Source organism: Sinocyclocheilus grahami, unplaced genomic scaffold (genome assembly GCF_001515645.1).
Source record: "Sinocyclocheilus grahami isolate Dianchi unplaced genomic scaffold, SAMN03320097.WGS_v1.1 scaffold336.1, whole genome shotgun sequence".
Classification (NCBI taxonomy): domain Eukaryota; kingdom Metazoa; phylum Chordata; class Actinopteri; order Cypriniformes; family Cyprinidae; genus Sinocyclocheilus; species Sinocyclocheilus grahami.
Genome location: NW_015505515.1, coordinates 1,129 through 16,802, shown reverse-complemented (window position 1 = coordinate 16,802; position 15,674 = coordinate 1,129). Strand labels below are relative to the sequence as shown.

The following is a 15,674-nucleotide window of genomic DNA, read 5'->3' as shown; positions in this document are numbered from 1 at the left end:
AATGTGAATGTCTCGGATTTGTGACGTTTTCTGAGTTTGTCAGTCAGTCACATGCTCCTCTCAAGCTTTAGGAGCGGAAACCCCCAGGTCCTAAATACCGTCGTGACACAATAAATTACATGTATTACGTTTAAACATATTTTGTTTACAGCAGACCAAAGTTCAAAAATATTATTTTATATTATTTTAACATAAGCAAGAAATGGAAAAGGGCAAATAATAGCCTACCAACAGATGGGTATTAAGCTTAGATGCCCAGTTTGTTTAATATCTAACGGATAAATGTTAAAAATAGCTCAATTTTGAAGTGTAAAGTGAGTGTGTAATTAATCACGAGCTTTATACAGGTTATTCCACTAGATGGTGTTATCTGAAAAGCAGTAGACTGTTAAGTGCTTTTAGTCGTCCTGGTTTAGACATAAGGGTTAGGGCACTGGGGCTGGTGTTCAAATATCAGCATTTAGTGGAATAACCTGTATAAAGCTCGTGCGTAATTATGTAACTTATTCCTTAAAAAAACAATTAAAAGACTAATTATAAGAAAAAGAAATGGTTATCCAAGAAAGCAATTATTTTATACTACAGTGTAGTTCAAGCAAATGTTAGGAGAAAATTTGAAATTTACATTAGGGTAAACTGATCTGTGTTGTACCAGAAAACCTCTGAGGACGTTGAAGAAAAAAAGCACAATTTCATCAAGGGGAATAACATATTTGATTAGAGCAACTGAGAAAAACTCTCACTTTACTGCTAATGACATGCAATATGACATAATGGAAGGAGGAAAAACATTTCAGTGCGGAGTATAAGAAAACTAGACAAGAATGGACGTCATGTTAGGACATCTTGCGGAATGCCACTCAAGAAGAACATAAAAAGCCAACTTATAATGCTAAAATTTGGATATATCTGTGGAGTCCCGGAAGAATGTTTTATGGAGTGATGTGACCAAACTGGACATTTTTGGACTCATGGATCAGTGTCTGGTACAAAAAAGGCTAAACTTATGAGCAGAAGGACACCATCTCCATGATCAAACACAGAGGGGGACCTGTCTTGTTATGGGGGTGTTTTGCTGTTGCAGGAAGTGGAAGTCTTGACTGTATGAAGGACATCATGGATTCTTTGAAGTATCAAGCCGTTTTGGCAAAGATTGTGATTTTTTTGGTGCAGAGACTGAAGCTTGATGATCAATGGTGTTACGTCCTTGAGTTGTGTTAATGTATCTTTTATTATTTCCCCAAGTCTCTCTTTTTACTTTCACTTTCCTAGCCACGTCCCATTGGCCCATGCCACACACCTGGTCCCCATGTTCCTGTGCTGCCATTGACCAGCTCTTTAATCTGATTGGTGCCCAGAGTAGACGCCATTCATGAGTCTCTAGACACTTCAAAACTTTATTCAACTTTTCATCCTATAGTTGTGTTGTAGTGAATTTTAGTATCCCGTGTGATTCTGCACAAAATTTAACTTTTGGGGATTGAATAATTTTGTAATTGAATGTTTAGAGCCAATTTTATGTATGTATGTACTGTATGCATTTATTTATTTAATTTCCCTCTACTTTACATTCAATCACTCAAATGTGTATTAATAAACATTCTAGGTTGCTGATGCCTTGCTGAATTGTTTTCATAACATTTTGTTCTTGACATCAAAATGTCTTGCATGTCAAGGGGTTGAATAATTCTAATTGCCACTGTATTGTGTATTGTATTGCCACTGTACTGTAACATTAATAATAATACATTTTGATTACATTTTGTTTTTGCTCACTTTCTCGTAAACTGGAAAACATAATATAATAAATGGGTTTTCCCTCTATAACCTCCCAATTGGTTCCTTATTGATAAGAAGTATGGTAACTGGAGTAGTCATGTTTAGATATTGGGCAAGGTTAGAACATGGTCATGCAGAATAAGCAGTCAATGTATGCTAATAATCAAGTAGTTAATAGTGAATAGTGATCCCTAATCTAAAATTTTACCAAAAGTGTTTAACATAAATGTAAATTCCCAACCAAGTTAAAAATGACTTAAATCGTACTTTTGACCTGCAATAAGATTCACTATCTCTCATCTGCTTATCTATAGAATACAATACTAATAACTGACAGTGAAAATGTAAATGCAAACATAACAGTATAAAAATAGCAACAAGCAGTAAAACAGCAGTAAAATAAGTTTAACATTAACCAGCAAAATGTATTCATACTTAGATGCAACCCGGAAAATAATTAATTTTTGAGCCTATTGGGAATTTCCTATGTTTTTTCCCCAGTGTGTTTTTTGTTTTATAAGTTAAATAAGACTAAAATAAAATCAGGTGTTAGTAACTATACTCATAATGTTATAAACATATGATATCTTGTTCTAGGGATTCTGTTTGTTATAATTAATAGATTACATATAATAAGTAATAACACATAAAAATACTAAAATATAATACCTATTTCACTTTCCCATAACATTGCAAACCATGCAGACTTGAAGTTATATCCTTTTTGAGTCAAGAGGTGACATTTCATCCTTTATTTGTTATGCTGTACAGACTTGCAGGTCATCAAACATGAACTTTGGTGCTTGCATGTGTTTGTGTTTCCGCTTTCTTCCATATATAAGTGTGTGTGTGAGAACAGAAGTTAAAAAGTGTATTGTGACTGCACCTTAAGCCAAGAAGACCAGGACCATCTTCAGAAGAACTATCTGTAAGACTGTTGTTTTTATTACTTAAACAGCATTTAAAAAGTATAATTATTGTGCATATAACATTTTTATGCACATACTGAGATTACATGGAATATTTGTATTGTATTTTATTTTAGCACCTTGAGTGTAAGAAAGAAAGATTAAAAGAAAGATGTAAGAAAGATTACAATAACATTTATTATTATTATTATTATTTTAAAAATACTGTTTAAAAGTACTAGAAAACACAAAGTTGATTAAAAGTGGCGGAACACTGGAAAGAAAATGGTTACAGCGTTTAAAACACTTTTTGTTTATTTAATTTAGAGAAATGTTAACCTAAAATCTTTATGGTGAAACGGTTCATGCCCACTGCCAGCTCTCTCTACATGTACAGCAGGCAAATAGCAAGGCTCTTTATAATGCTATCCACATCATCTTTAATATCTTATAGCCTAAATTAAGCTAAAAACAAGGCAAAAACTACAATAAATATATAAACATACCTATGTCACGTGTTTGTTGCTGTTTAGTTCCTGTTTGCCCCTATTTGGTTCAGTTCCTGTTCTCATTTAGTTTATCGTCGTTTATTCTGTTCACCTGTTTCAGTTCTCCGTAATTACGTTCCATGTGTTTACATACCCTGTGTTTTCCTCAGTTCCCATGTCTTGCTTTGAAGTTACGTTGTGGTGTTTTACTCCTATGTTCTTCTGTTTAACTCTTGGTTTGATCCTTACAGACTCACTTCTGGATTACCCTGGTACTGTGTGCTTCATCCCCACCGCATCGTGAAAGAAAGCAAGACCTCAAAAATTGAAAGTAAAAAACCTTTTTTGAATAGTTTTTGTTTTCTTGTTTTTTCCCTATGGCATGGAAACCGCTTTTTTTCATGGAAACGTTTTTCCTCTCCAAAGACGAGTTGGTTCTGGTCCCTAGGCGCGCTCCAGTGTCAGCTCCAGCCCCAGAGCTTGCCCCAGAGCTCGCTCCAGTGTCGGCTCCAGCCCCAGAGCTCGCTCCAGTGTCGGCTCCAGCCCCAGAGCTCGCTCCAGTGTCGGCTCCAGCCCCAGAGCTCGCTCCAGTGTCGGCTCCAGCCCCACAGTTCGCTCCAGTGTCGGCTCCAGCCCCTGAGTCCGCACCAGTGTTGGCTCCAGCCCCTGAGTTTGCTCCAGTCCCAGCTCCTCGAAAGCACCTTGCTGTGCCTGCTCCTCCAGAGCACCCTCCAGTGCCAGCTCCTCGTAAGCGCTTCCTTAACTCTTGGTTTGATCCTTACAGACTCACTTCTGGATTACCCTGGCACCGTGTGCTTCATCGCCACTGCATCGTGACAACTTATGTGTAAGACTTGCTGAAACAGTTATAGCTGTTATACTGAGATCAGTTTTTTGTCATCTTGAAAAAAATTATCTGCACCATCCATCACTGTGTGTATTTTTGGGTAACTGAGTTATTTTCCACAGGTGACAAGGTTCTTGGGTGTGACAGCATCTGCCTGGGAAGAAATATACAATTGTGTTCAAAGTCACAGTGTGTTTCTTCCATTTGTTTATGGAATTATGGATGAACCGTATCTTTCAATTAAGAGAACCATAGGCCTTTGCAGATAATGTACATGCTACAATTTGGACATAAATAAATAAATAAATAAATGCAAGCATCACATATAGATATCTTGGCTAAATAATACCAACCTAAAAGCTGAATGGTTTCCAATATTGTGGAAATACAATACAATTATTTTTATTATTATTTTGAATATATTATTATTTGTTAAGCATTACATCATATCCTGCTGTCTATGTAATTACTCTGCCATAAAACTGTGCCTCCATGTGATAAAAAGTGATGAAGAAAAAAGGCCTGTGAATGTCATAATCCACAACAAAAATATATTTCTGTCCATAAAACTGTTCTTCAACTGAATGTTAAAACACAGGCTGAAGGTTCTTTTGTCTGTTTGTGTTTCTGAGGTAGCCAATACACATTACTGTGAAGTAGTGTGAAACACGCATCTGCTGATCATGGAGTCGAGAGCCTTCTGTCTGCTGATGCTCTGCTGTTTTATCAATGTCTGCAACCTTCATCCTCTCATTCGTCCCAGTAATGGACTTCGTTTGTGCCGCAAAAACTCAAGTCTACCAGCGCTGGAGGTTCTACCAGGAGGAGGCTGGGATAACCTGCGCAACATAGACATGGGCCGGGTGATGAATCTGAGCTATTCCCAGTGTCAGACCACAGAAGATGGTGTCTATCTCATTCCAGATGAAGTCTTTGTCATTCCACAGAAAGTGAGCGGAGTGGAAACAAACTCTGAGATCATCATGTCATGGCTGGAACAGACAAGCTTTACTTCTAAATCAATCAATGCAGAGGTTTCCTTCTGTTCGGTGCTCAATGCAAAATTTTCCACCGAAAGCCAGCGTATGAAAACTCACCAAGTGAAGGAAAGTTCTGTGTCATCACGAGTGCAAGTAGGTACAAAAGAAAAAAGAAAAGCAGGGTGAATGCAGAATTTAAGTACTTCTAAAGAAAAATGTAATTTTAGCCAACACTATAGCAACATAAAATATAAACACAAATTCTAATACCAAAATATAACCATACATTTTTTTTTCTTTTTTTTCATCAAATTTTATGAGCATCTAAATAGAGATAAACAAATAATTATCAATTAAAACATATGATGGAACATTATAAAACGCAATGCTGATTGTCAATGTTTGGTTCATTTTCTCATATTATCAAATAATTATTTTGCAGGTCCGTAACCATCTGTACACAGTAAAGGCGTATCCTGACTTCACTCTGGACTCCCGCTTTGCTCGACAGGCCGAGGAAATTGCAGATGCTATTGAAAACAATCAAACTCGTCAAGCAACATATCTGTCAGAGAAACTCATTCTTGATTATGGCACCCATGTCATCACAAGTGTTGATGCTGGTGCCACTTTGGTGCAAGAGGACTATTTAAAAATGTCTTACGTCTCTAACAGTCAGTCAGACGTGTCTTCTGTTTCTGCATCAGCAGGACTTAACTTTTTAAACAAAGTTCAGTTTGATATTGGTTCCAGTACATCCCATGGAACCTCTGAAACCAGCGGTTATCAGGGTAATATCACATATTCTTTAACTGAGAGCCATGGAGGAGCTTTATTCTACCCAGGCATCACTCTGCAGAAGTGGCAAGAGAGTACGCTCAATAATCTGGTGGCTATTGACCGCTCCGGGCTGCCAATTCACTATTTTTTTAATCCATCAACATTCCCAGACCTCCCAGTACCAACAGTAAATAAAATGGCTTCATCAGTTCGTCAGGCTGCAGAGCAATACTATGAAGTAAATACTATTCCAGGTTGTGTAAATCCAGATTCTCCAAATTTCAACTTTCAAGCAAATGTAGATGATGCATCTTGTGAAGGTCCAGTCACCAATCTTAGCTTTGGTGGCATTTACCAACAATGCACTGCACTGACATCAGATGGAAATGCTATCTGTGATGAAACAGCACAGAAAAACCCAGCTACTGGTGATTATTCTTGCCCTCAGCAGTACAACACCACCCTGTTACGCTCTGAGACAGTAGAACGAGGTTATAATCATTATGAATGCCACAGACACTGTCGCAAATGTGGTTTCTTATGGTTGTCTACTTGTTGTGACCAAACATGTTGTAATGTTAACCGTGTTCGTCGTGCAAAAGTTGAAACTTACTGGTGTTCCTCAACTCAGAAAACCCCTGAGTACTCTGGATATCTTTTTGGAGGTCTATTTAGACCAGGCATGCAAAACCCACTGACCAAATCTAATAACTGTCCTCCAAACTACTTTCCCCAACACTTTTTGTCTAATGGCATGATGGTTTGTATGAGCAATGATTATGAGGCCGGAACAAGATTCTCTGTGCCTTTTGCTGGTTTCTTCAGCTGCCAATCTGGCAACCCTCTCGCAAATGGTCAAAATCGCTGTCCACCTCAGTTCAGCCAACATCTTGCTGCCATTAGTGATGGCTGTCAGATATTGTACTGTGTCCAGTCCGGTGTGTTCACTGGTGGTCAGTTAATACCTATCCGCCTCCCACCATTCGCAAGACCACCCATGATCAGCATGATCGCAACAAACACTGTAGCTGTAATGACAGAAGGTGATCATTCTTGGGTGAGAGTTGGAGAAACTAAGATGTGGAGACTGGCAAAGCCTGGTGAAATTAATCAAATGGCATCAATGTTTGACACATCATCTTCTCAGATGTCTGGAGGAGAAAAAGCTGGTGTAGCCATTGGTGTAATGATTCTGGTTGCTCTTGTGATTGCTGGAATAGTGTTTATGAAAAGGAGAAAGAGGTTTTCTGCCACCAGTTTGAGCAGAGGGTATGAAGAGATTCATAGCGAGGGTGAAAATGAGAGCAGTATAGAGATTCAGAGAGAACAACCGAATGAGAATTCAAATGAAAACCCCACTCAACCCTTACTATCATAACAATCTTTGTAAGATGACTGTTCAGAGATTTACAGCTACAATTTATAATGCTATAATAAATATAATTAGACATAGAAATAGTTGGTGGCAGCAGTAACAGTTAAAGCAGTTATAATAGTAGTGATCTCAGTCAGTAACCATTCTTTAAAGGCAACTTTTTACATTTATTTTACAACTAACAAAAGTCTGATGAAGAGCCTGCGTGCTCAAAACGTCATACGCTATGCAAAAGTTTTTTAAATACATTTTTGATACGTTTGGAGCTTTGGTGTTGCCGACTTTATATTTAATTTCTCCACTTGTTTTTTAGTCGAGCACCCATTTGAGGTTGATGTTTGCATTTTTTGCAACTAACAATCCAAGCATTGGAATAAACCTAAAAATATATATTTTTAACTGAATGTCATAAAACATTATTCAAAAGAAAAAATATATAAAAAATTGTTAAGAAAGACTGTACCGTAAATGTTTCAGAAGTCTATTTTACAGATTGTTGTGAAATAAGAATACTCTGAAATGAATCACTTTTAGAGCAGCTGAGGAAAAATACATAAGGGGTTGGATTCGGCATGATTTTCTACAGTTTTATTATTTTTTTACTGGTATATGTCTCTCTTTTTGTGCTTTGTGATTAATAAATAGTTCTTAAAGAAAGACTGAGCAAATGTCATTAACTTCAGCATGCAATATGATCACGAACCTGACTTAGATTGTGAATAAATATAAGGACATGAAATCTGAGTTTAAATTACTGCTACATTATAATTGTACTTGTTGTTATAGGGCGATTGTAATGTATTATTTTTCTTAGTAGAAGCTACAAGACAAAGAGTGTAACAACATTAGTATATCATTATCAATTTCCAAATCTAAGTTACTTGTCTTTCTCTATCTTAAGTTCTTTCATACTCAAGATGGCGCCAACTATCAGCTCTAACTTGCTTTTGCATGACATGAAAGCATAATGATAGCATTGCTTTGTAAAATAAGGTTTGCCCAGAGTATTCAGTTAAACAGTGTTACTCTGGTCATTATTCAAAGACGTCATGTCTTCCAAGTCTCATTTCACCTCACCCACACACAAAAATAACAGGAATTAGGAAAGTCAATCATCTACCTGGTCATACCTAATATAGACCTTTAGCTAAATATAACTACTTCCATTTAACAAGTTACTGTACCGACTTCTAGTTTCATCTCAACTTCTTGTAAGTCACAACACACAGTGAACAACAAAACCAGTGGGTAGAAATGAACAGTGGACCTAATAGGCTACATATGACCCCACAAAAAAATAATAATACATTTTTATAAATATTATTAAACATCAAATTATTATTATTATTATAGAGTCACATGATCACCCTTTATGTGATATGTTACAGATCTGGACAGGATATCTCTCATGCGAAAGAAAAGTAAAAAAATTATAATTGTGGGAAAACGTACAGGCTACTTAGGCACACAATAATATGTAATTTTAAAAAATAGGAATCAAATCCAGATCATTCCAACGCCAACTGTCTGTCACTATTCCACTTACATTATGGCTATTTAAATAGAGAGACGGATGAATTTAAACCATTAACTTTGTACACAGCAAGCATGGCTAAATAGCGTAAGCTTTGTTTGTAGGCGCGCTTTGTAAATCAGGCGCGGTTCTCTATAGCGCTAGTCCTTCAGAAAAACACACCGCGACAATCTCTGAATTCTATAATCAAACACGCCATTGTCAAGTAAAAGTAACTTACATGTTATGGACCTTCGACCGTCTCTGACTCTCTGCGCAACACTCCAATCCGTTCCTCAATGAATCAGTGTTTTTGAACAAACTGATTCATTAACTCACTCATAATAAACAAAAAGTCACTTGACGACACCTACTGGCGTAATAATGTAACCTCACTGACTGAAAAATCCCATCCAACACCTTTCTGTTTGACATGAAATTAATTTAATTAATCGTTATATATTTTTTTCTTGACTGTTGTAATGTTAAATTTGGCATTTTCCTCCATAAATGTTCTATTCAATAATAATAATAATAATATTTTATATAAAAAAACATGTTGGATATATGTTCCTATATATCCAAAATCTTCTGACCAACACTTTCCCATGCAATGTGCTAATGAATATGATTTGAATTTCATGATATCCATTGTCTTACATGCAACTGCAAGTGAAAAGAAAATGTGTGCTACATTTTGTCATCCACATGTCCTGCTTGATTCATGTTAACCTTGCACTTCACCCTCAATTCCCTCATACAAAGTCTCACGAGAACCCTCCCCCACTGCACAGCTGGTATTCACAAAAAAAAAAAAAAAAACCTAAATAAAATCCTAAAAAAACTGTGCAGTTGTCAAGAACGTGAAGAGCACATCTGAGATGAAATATGAGATGTGATTTATGAAAACAAAATGTAATATTACTTGTGAACAAATTTTCAAGCTGAGCTGTAATCCAGCTACACAAATTGTATGAAAATACTACTTATGGTTTTAATATATGATCATTTCATATAAAAACTTTCCACCACAATAAAAGAAATTGCCTCTAATATTAATAATTTGTGATCATTCTAAATGCATTTTAATAGACTGACTCATGCAGTGAAAGAAAACACACTAAATGCACACACGCACTAATCTAGACTTCACGTAATGTATGTGTGCGCTCTGTAGGGATGTTTTGAATGTTTTTTGCAAAATACTCGATAATGTCAAATCGCACATCGTTAAAACAACAATTACGATATTATTGCAGACGATATATATCGCACACCCCTAATGTACATATACAGTATATATGTATGTGTGTGTGTGGTTGTACATACACATATATGTATTTTTTTTTTTTTTGGTGTTTGGCTTAGTGTCATGTTAGAATCATTATTATACTCTTATACCTTTTGTTCTTTAATATTTTGAATTGTTTTTAGCTTTATTTTTTGTTTTTCATTTAAATGTTAAGTTTTGACATTTTGTTGTATGCATTTGTCATTTTTATTTAATTTCTTTATTTTTGATGCTGGTGCCACTTTGGTGCAAGAGGACTATTTAAAAATGTCTTACGTCTCTAACAGTCAGTCAGACGTGTCTTCTGTTTCTGCATCAGCAGGACTTAACTTTTTAAACAAAGTTCAGTTTGATATTGGTTCCAGTACATCCCATGGAACCTCTGAAACCAGCGGTTATCAGGGTAATATCACATATTCTTTAACTGAGAGCCATGGAGGAGCTTTATTCTACCCAGGCATCACTCTGCAGAAGTGGCAAGAGAGTACGCTCAATAATCTGGTGGCTATTGACCGCTCCGGGCTGCCAATTCACTATTTTTTTAATCCATCAACATTCCCAGACCTCCCAGTACCAACAGTAAATAAAATGGCTTCATCAGTTCGTCAGGCTGCAGAGCAATACTATGAAGTAAATACTATTCCAGGTTGTGTAAATCCAGATTCTCCAAATTTCAACTTTCAAGCAAATGTAGATGATGCATCTTGTGAAGGTCCAGTCACCAATCTTAGCTTTGGTGGCATTTACCAACAATGCACTGCACTGACATCAGATGGAAATGCTATCTGTGATGAAACAGCACAGAAAAACCCAGCTACTGGTGATTATTCTTGCCCTCAGCAGTACAACACCACCCTGTTACGCTCTGAGACAGTAGAACGAGGTTATAATCATTATGAATGCCACAGACACTGTCGCAAATGTGGTTTCTTATGGTTGTCTACTTGTTGTGACCAAACATGTTGTAATGTTAACCGTGTTCGTCGTGCAAAAGTTGAAACTTACTGGTGTTCCTCAACTCAGAAAACCCCTGAGTACTCTGGATATCTTTTTGGAGGTCTATTTAGACCAGGCATGCAAAACCCACTGACCAAATCTAATAACTGTCCTCCAAACTACTTTCCCCAACACTTTTTGTCTAATGGCATGATGGTTTGTATGAGCAATGATTATGAGGCCGGAACAAGATTCTCTGTGCCTTTTGCTGGTTTCTTCAGCTGCCAATCTGGCAACCCTCTCGCAAATGGTCAAAATCGCTGTCCACCTCAGTTCAGCCAACATCTTGCTGCCATTAGTGATGGCTGTCAGATATTGTACTGTGTCCAGTCCGGTGTGTTCACTGGTGGTCAGTTAATACCTATCCGCCTCCCACCATTCGCAAGACCACCCATGATCAGCATGATCGCAACAAACACTGTAGCTGTAATGACAGAAGGTGATCATTCTTGGGTGAGAGTTGGAGAAACTAAGATGTGGAGACTGGCAAAGCCTGATGAAATTAATCAAATGGCATCAATGTTTGACACATCATCTTCTCAGATGTCTGGAGGAGAAAAAGCTGGTGTAGCCATTGGTGTAATGATTCTGGTTGCTCTTGTGATGGCAGGAACAGTGTTTATAATGAAAAGAAGAAAGAGGTTTTCTGCTATCAGGTTAGGGAGAGAGTATGAAGAGATTAATAGCGAGGTACTATCATAACAGTTTTTTTTGTTTTTTTTTAAAGATGACTGTTCAGAAATGTACAGTTAAGATTTATAATGATATAATGAATATGATTAGGCACAGAAACAGTTGGCAGTAACAGTTACAGCAGTTATACTAGTAGTGATCTCAGTCAGTAAGAATTATCAAAAAGTAACTTTTTACATTTGTCTTACAGCTAACAAGCATTGGAATAAATCTGGAATAATTGTTTTGTTGACATTGTCATAAAAACATTATACAAATAAAAAAATAAATGAAAATTATTCAGCTTGAGCCTGACTGGGAGAGTTGTGCAGTGTAAAGTGACAATTACACACAAGCTTTATACAGGTTATTCCACTAGATGGTGTTATCTATAGTAAGTGCTTTAGTCTTCCTTCAGTTTAGATTGGACTTTAAATATCTGCTTTTCATATATCACTATTTAGTGGAATAACGTGTATAAAGCTTGTGCATAATTAGACACATTCATTAAAAGGAAATGCTCATCCAAGAACGCAATTATTTCATACATCAATATGTCTGAACTTCAAGCAACTGTTAAAGAAATTCTGAAATGAATAAACGATATTAGACAGTTTTACTTGGAACAGGGTAAACTAAAAAAAGATGTAAAATGTTAAAATGATCAGGTTAAAGGTTAAATAATTAACATAGTTACAAAAATGTTTATTTGTTTATTTGAGTAGAAATAAATATTCTTGCAAGTATGAAATTGTTACATTAATATTTTTCATTCACGTAAACTCTTTCAATTAAAGCACATTCTTGTGAGAACAGTTATAGTGAAAGCAAATCATTGTATGTCTGGCTGCAGAAAACACATGATCACTAAAGTCTGTAAACAAATTCTACAACATTCTGTTTAATATTTCCCAAGGAATGCCTGCATTGAAAAGATGTATAACTTGAGCAATACAACAAGGCACATTGGATAAAATGTCTGCCAAATGGGTAAATGTATTTACATTAATCAATTTGGCAGACTTTTTCCTAACCAAATTATAACTTACCATAAGTCATACTTTTGAGTACTTTATTCTCTTTGACCACAAATAGATACATTTATTATCACATATTCCATCTGGTTATCTATAGACTACAATACCATTAACTGTAATTGAAAATGAACACAGTATAATAACAGTATAAATATATCAAAAAGCAGTATACAACTGTAAAATAATAGTTAAGCATTAATCTGCAAAATGTATTCTTGCTGTGGTGCAACCTGGAACATAGTTATTATTTTTGACCCTTGGGAATTTCCTTTTTTATGTGTTTCTTTTTTGTTTTTTTATGAGTAAAAATAGCTATTAATTAAATAATAGCTATGGCTAAAATGCAAGCTAGCCAAACAAACTTCTCTTAAAAGCACATTGTTGTAATATAGGAAGGATATTTTAAACTTGTTATATAATACAATCAAATTTTGGCCAATGAATTAAAGAAACTATGGTAGTGTATAATAAAGCATAACAATTTCATAACCGTCGTAATAAAGTTTGCTGCCAACAGACTTTAACTTTGGTACGCAGCCAAAGACAAAACATCATGTGTGCTTGTATTGTGCATTCATATAAAAGGAGGTCAAGGGTGTGCAAACTATTGAGGAAGTACACAATAGACTTCAAGCACTTTGGATTCTGCAGTGAATAGCATAAACATATGCTATCATGTTCGAGGGATTCTGTTTGTTATAAATACTACTTTATATTAACACATTCAAAATATTAAAAACATAATATTTCATAGTCCCACAACATTGCAAAAACCTTGCAGCCTTGGAGTTTAAATTCTTTTTGAGTCAAGCGGTGATATTTGTTCCTCTATTGGTTAACTTTTTGCTGTACAAACTTCTAGCTCATCAAACATTAACTTTGGCACGAAGGGGAAGATGAAATTTCTACTTGCACGTGCTTGTGTTTCCGCTTTTTTACATTTATATGCATGTATGTGTATACGTTAAGTTAAAAAGTGTAGTATGATTGCACCTTATGCCAAGAAGACCAGGACAATCTTCAGAAAAACTATCTGTAAAACTGTGTTTTTTAAAAATTACTTAACCTGAATTGAAAAAAAAGAGTCATGATTGTTGTACATGCTATTTTCATGCACATGAGTTTACATGGAATATTTGTACTTTTACTAAAAACAAATCAAATATTAGTCAAGGGAACAAAAAAGCTCAACTTCAAGCTCCATCAATGCAGATGTTTCTTTTTATTCAGTGCTCAATGCAAAATTCTCTACAGAAAACCAGCGTATGAAAACCCACCAAGTGAAAGACAGCTCTGTAACGGCACGAGTTCAAGTAGGTACAAAAGTAAAAAATGTCATATTGAGAGTTCCATTAACTATATAGACAAATGGGATGAATACAGAAAAGTATTTCTAAATTAGTAAAAATGTAATTTTGAATAACCTACACTATGGCATCATAAAATCTAAATACCAATTATTATACCAAAATAAATAAAACCTTATTTTATGAGCATCTAAAATAATAATGAAAAACTTATATGACAATTATCATTCAAAACAAAAGATGGAATATTTTCAATTGCAATGCTGCTAGTCAGTGCTTGGTTCATTTTCTCATATTACCAAAAAATTGTTTCCCAGGTCCGTAACCATCTGTACACAGTAAAGGCGTATCCTGACTTCACTCTGGACTCCCGTTTTGCTCGACAGGCCGAGGAAATCGCAGATGCTATTGAAAACAATCAAACTCGTCAAGCAACATATCTGTCAGAGAAACTCATTCTTGATTATGGCACCCATGTCATCACAAGTGTTGATGCTGGTGCCACTTTGGTGCAAGAGGACTATTTAAAAATGTCTTATGTCTCTAACAGTCAGTCAGACGTGTCTTCTATTACTGCATCAGCAGGATTTAACTTTTTTGACAAGGTTAAATTTGATATCGGTGGCAATACATCCAATGGAGCCTCTAAAACCAGCGGTTATCAGGGTAATATCTCATATTCGTTAATGCAGAGCCATGGAGGAGCTTTATTCTACCCAGGCATCACTCTGCAGAAGTGGCAAGAGAGTACGCTCAATAATCTGGTGGCTATTGACCGCTCTGGGCTACCGATTCACTATTTTCTGAATCCAACAACATTCCCAGACCTCCCAGTACCAACAGTAAATAAAATGGCTTCATCAGTTCGTCAGGCTGCAGAGCGATATTATAAAGTAAATACTATTCCAGGTTGTGTAAATCCAGATTCCAAAAATTTCAACTTTCAAGCAAATGTAGATGATGCATCTTGTGAGGGTCCAGTTACCAATCTTAGCTTTGGTGGCATTTACCAACAATGCACTGCACTGACATCAGATGGAAATGCTATCTGTGATGAAACAGCACAGAAAAACCCAGCTACTGGTGATTATTCTTGCCCTCAGCAGTACACCCCTACCCTGTTACGCTCTGAGACAGTAGAACGAGGTTATAATCATTATGAATGCCACAGACACTGTCGCAAATGTGGTTTCTTATGGTTGTCTACTTGTTGTGACCAAACATGTGGTGATGCTTACCGTGTTCGTCGTGCAAAAGTTGAAACTTACTGGTGTTCCTCAACTCAGAAAACCCCTGAGTACTCTGGATATCTTTTTGGAGGTCTATTTAGACCAGGCATGCAAAACCCACTGACCAAATCTAATAACTGTCCTCCAAACTACTTTCCCCAACACTTTTTGTCTAATGGCATGATGGTTTGTATGAGCAATGATTATGAGGCCGGAACAAGATTCTCTGTGCCTTTTGCTGGTTTCTTCAGCTGCCAATCTGGCAACCCTCTCGCAAATGGTCAAAATCGCTGTCCACCTCAGTTCAGCCAACATCTTGCTGCCATTAGTGATGGCTGTCAGATATTGTACTGTGTCCAGTCCGGTGTGTTCACTGGTGGTCAGTTAATGCCTATCCGCCTCCCACCATTCACAAGACCACCCATGGTCAGCATGATCGCAACAAACACTGTAGCTGTAATGACAGAAGGTG

General features: G+C 36.4%; 2 protein-coding genes across 2 annotated transcripts; both read left to right on the top strand.

Moving 5' to 3' along the window:
• Positions 1-3,954: 3,954 nt before the first annotated feature.
• On the top strand, positions 3,955-7,188 carry LOC107602834 (macrophage-expressed gene 1 protein-like). The gene is made up of 3 exons (XM_016295427.1): positions 3,955-4,022; positions 4,659-5,155; positions 5,445-7,188. The coding sequence occupies exons 2-3, from the start codon at positions 4,706-4,708 to the stop codon at positions 7,158-7,160; spliced, it is 2,166 nt and encodes a 721-aa protein (XP_016150913.1). The 5' UTR covers positions 3,955-4,022; positions 4,659-4,705; the 3' UTR covers positions 7,161-7,188.
• Positions 7,189-10,186: 2,998 nt separating this feature from the next.
• On the top strand, positions 10,187-15,078 carry LOC107602817 (macrophage-expressed gene 1 protein-like; the record flags this gene model as incomplete). Its single annotated transcript, XM_016295411.1, has 3 exons — positions 10,187-11,647; positions 14,291-14,639; positions 14,922-15,078. Coding segments are annotated over 3 exons (1,967 nt in total), but the record flags the coding sequence as incomplete, so codon positions are not given.
• Between the last annotated feature and the right edge of the window lie 596 nt (positions 15,079-15,674).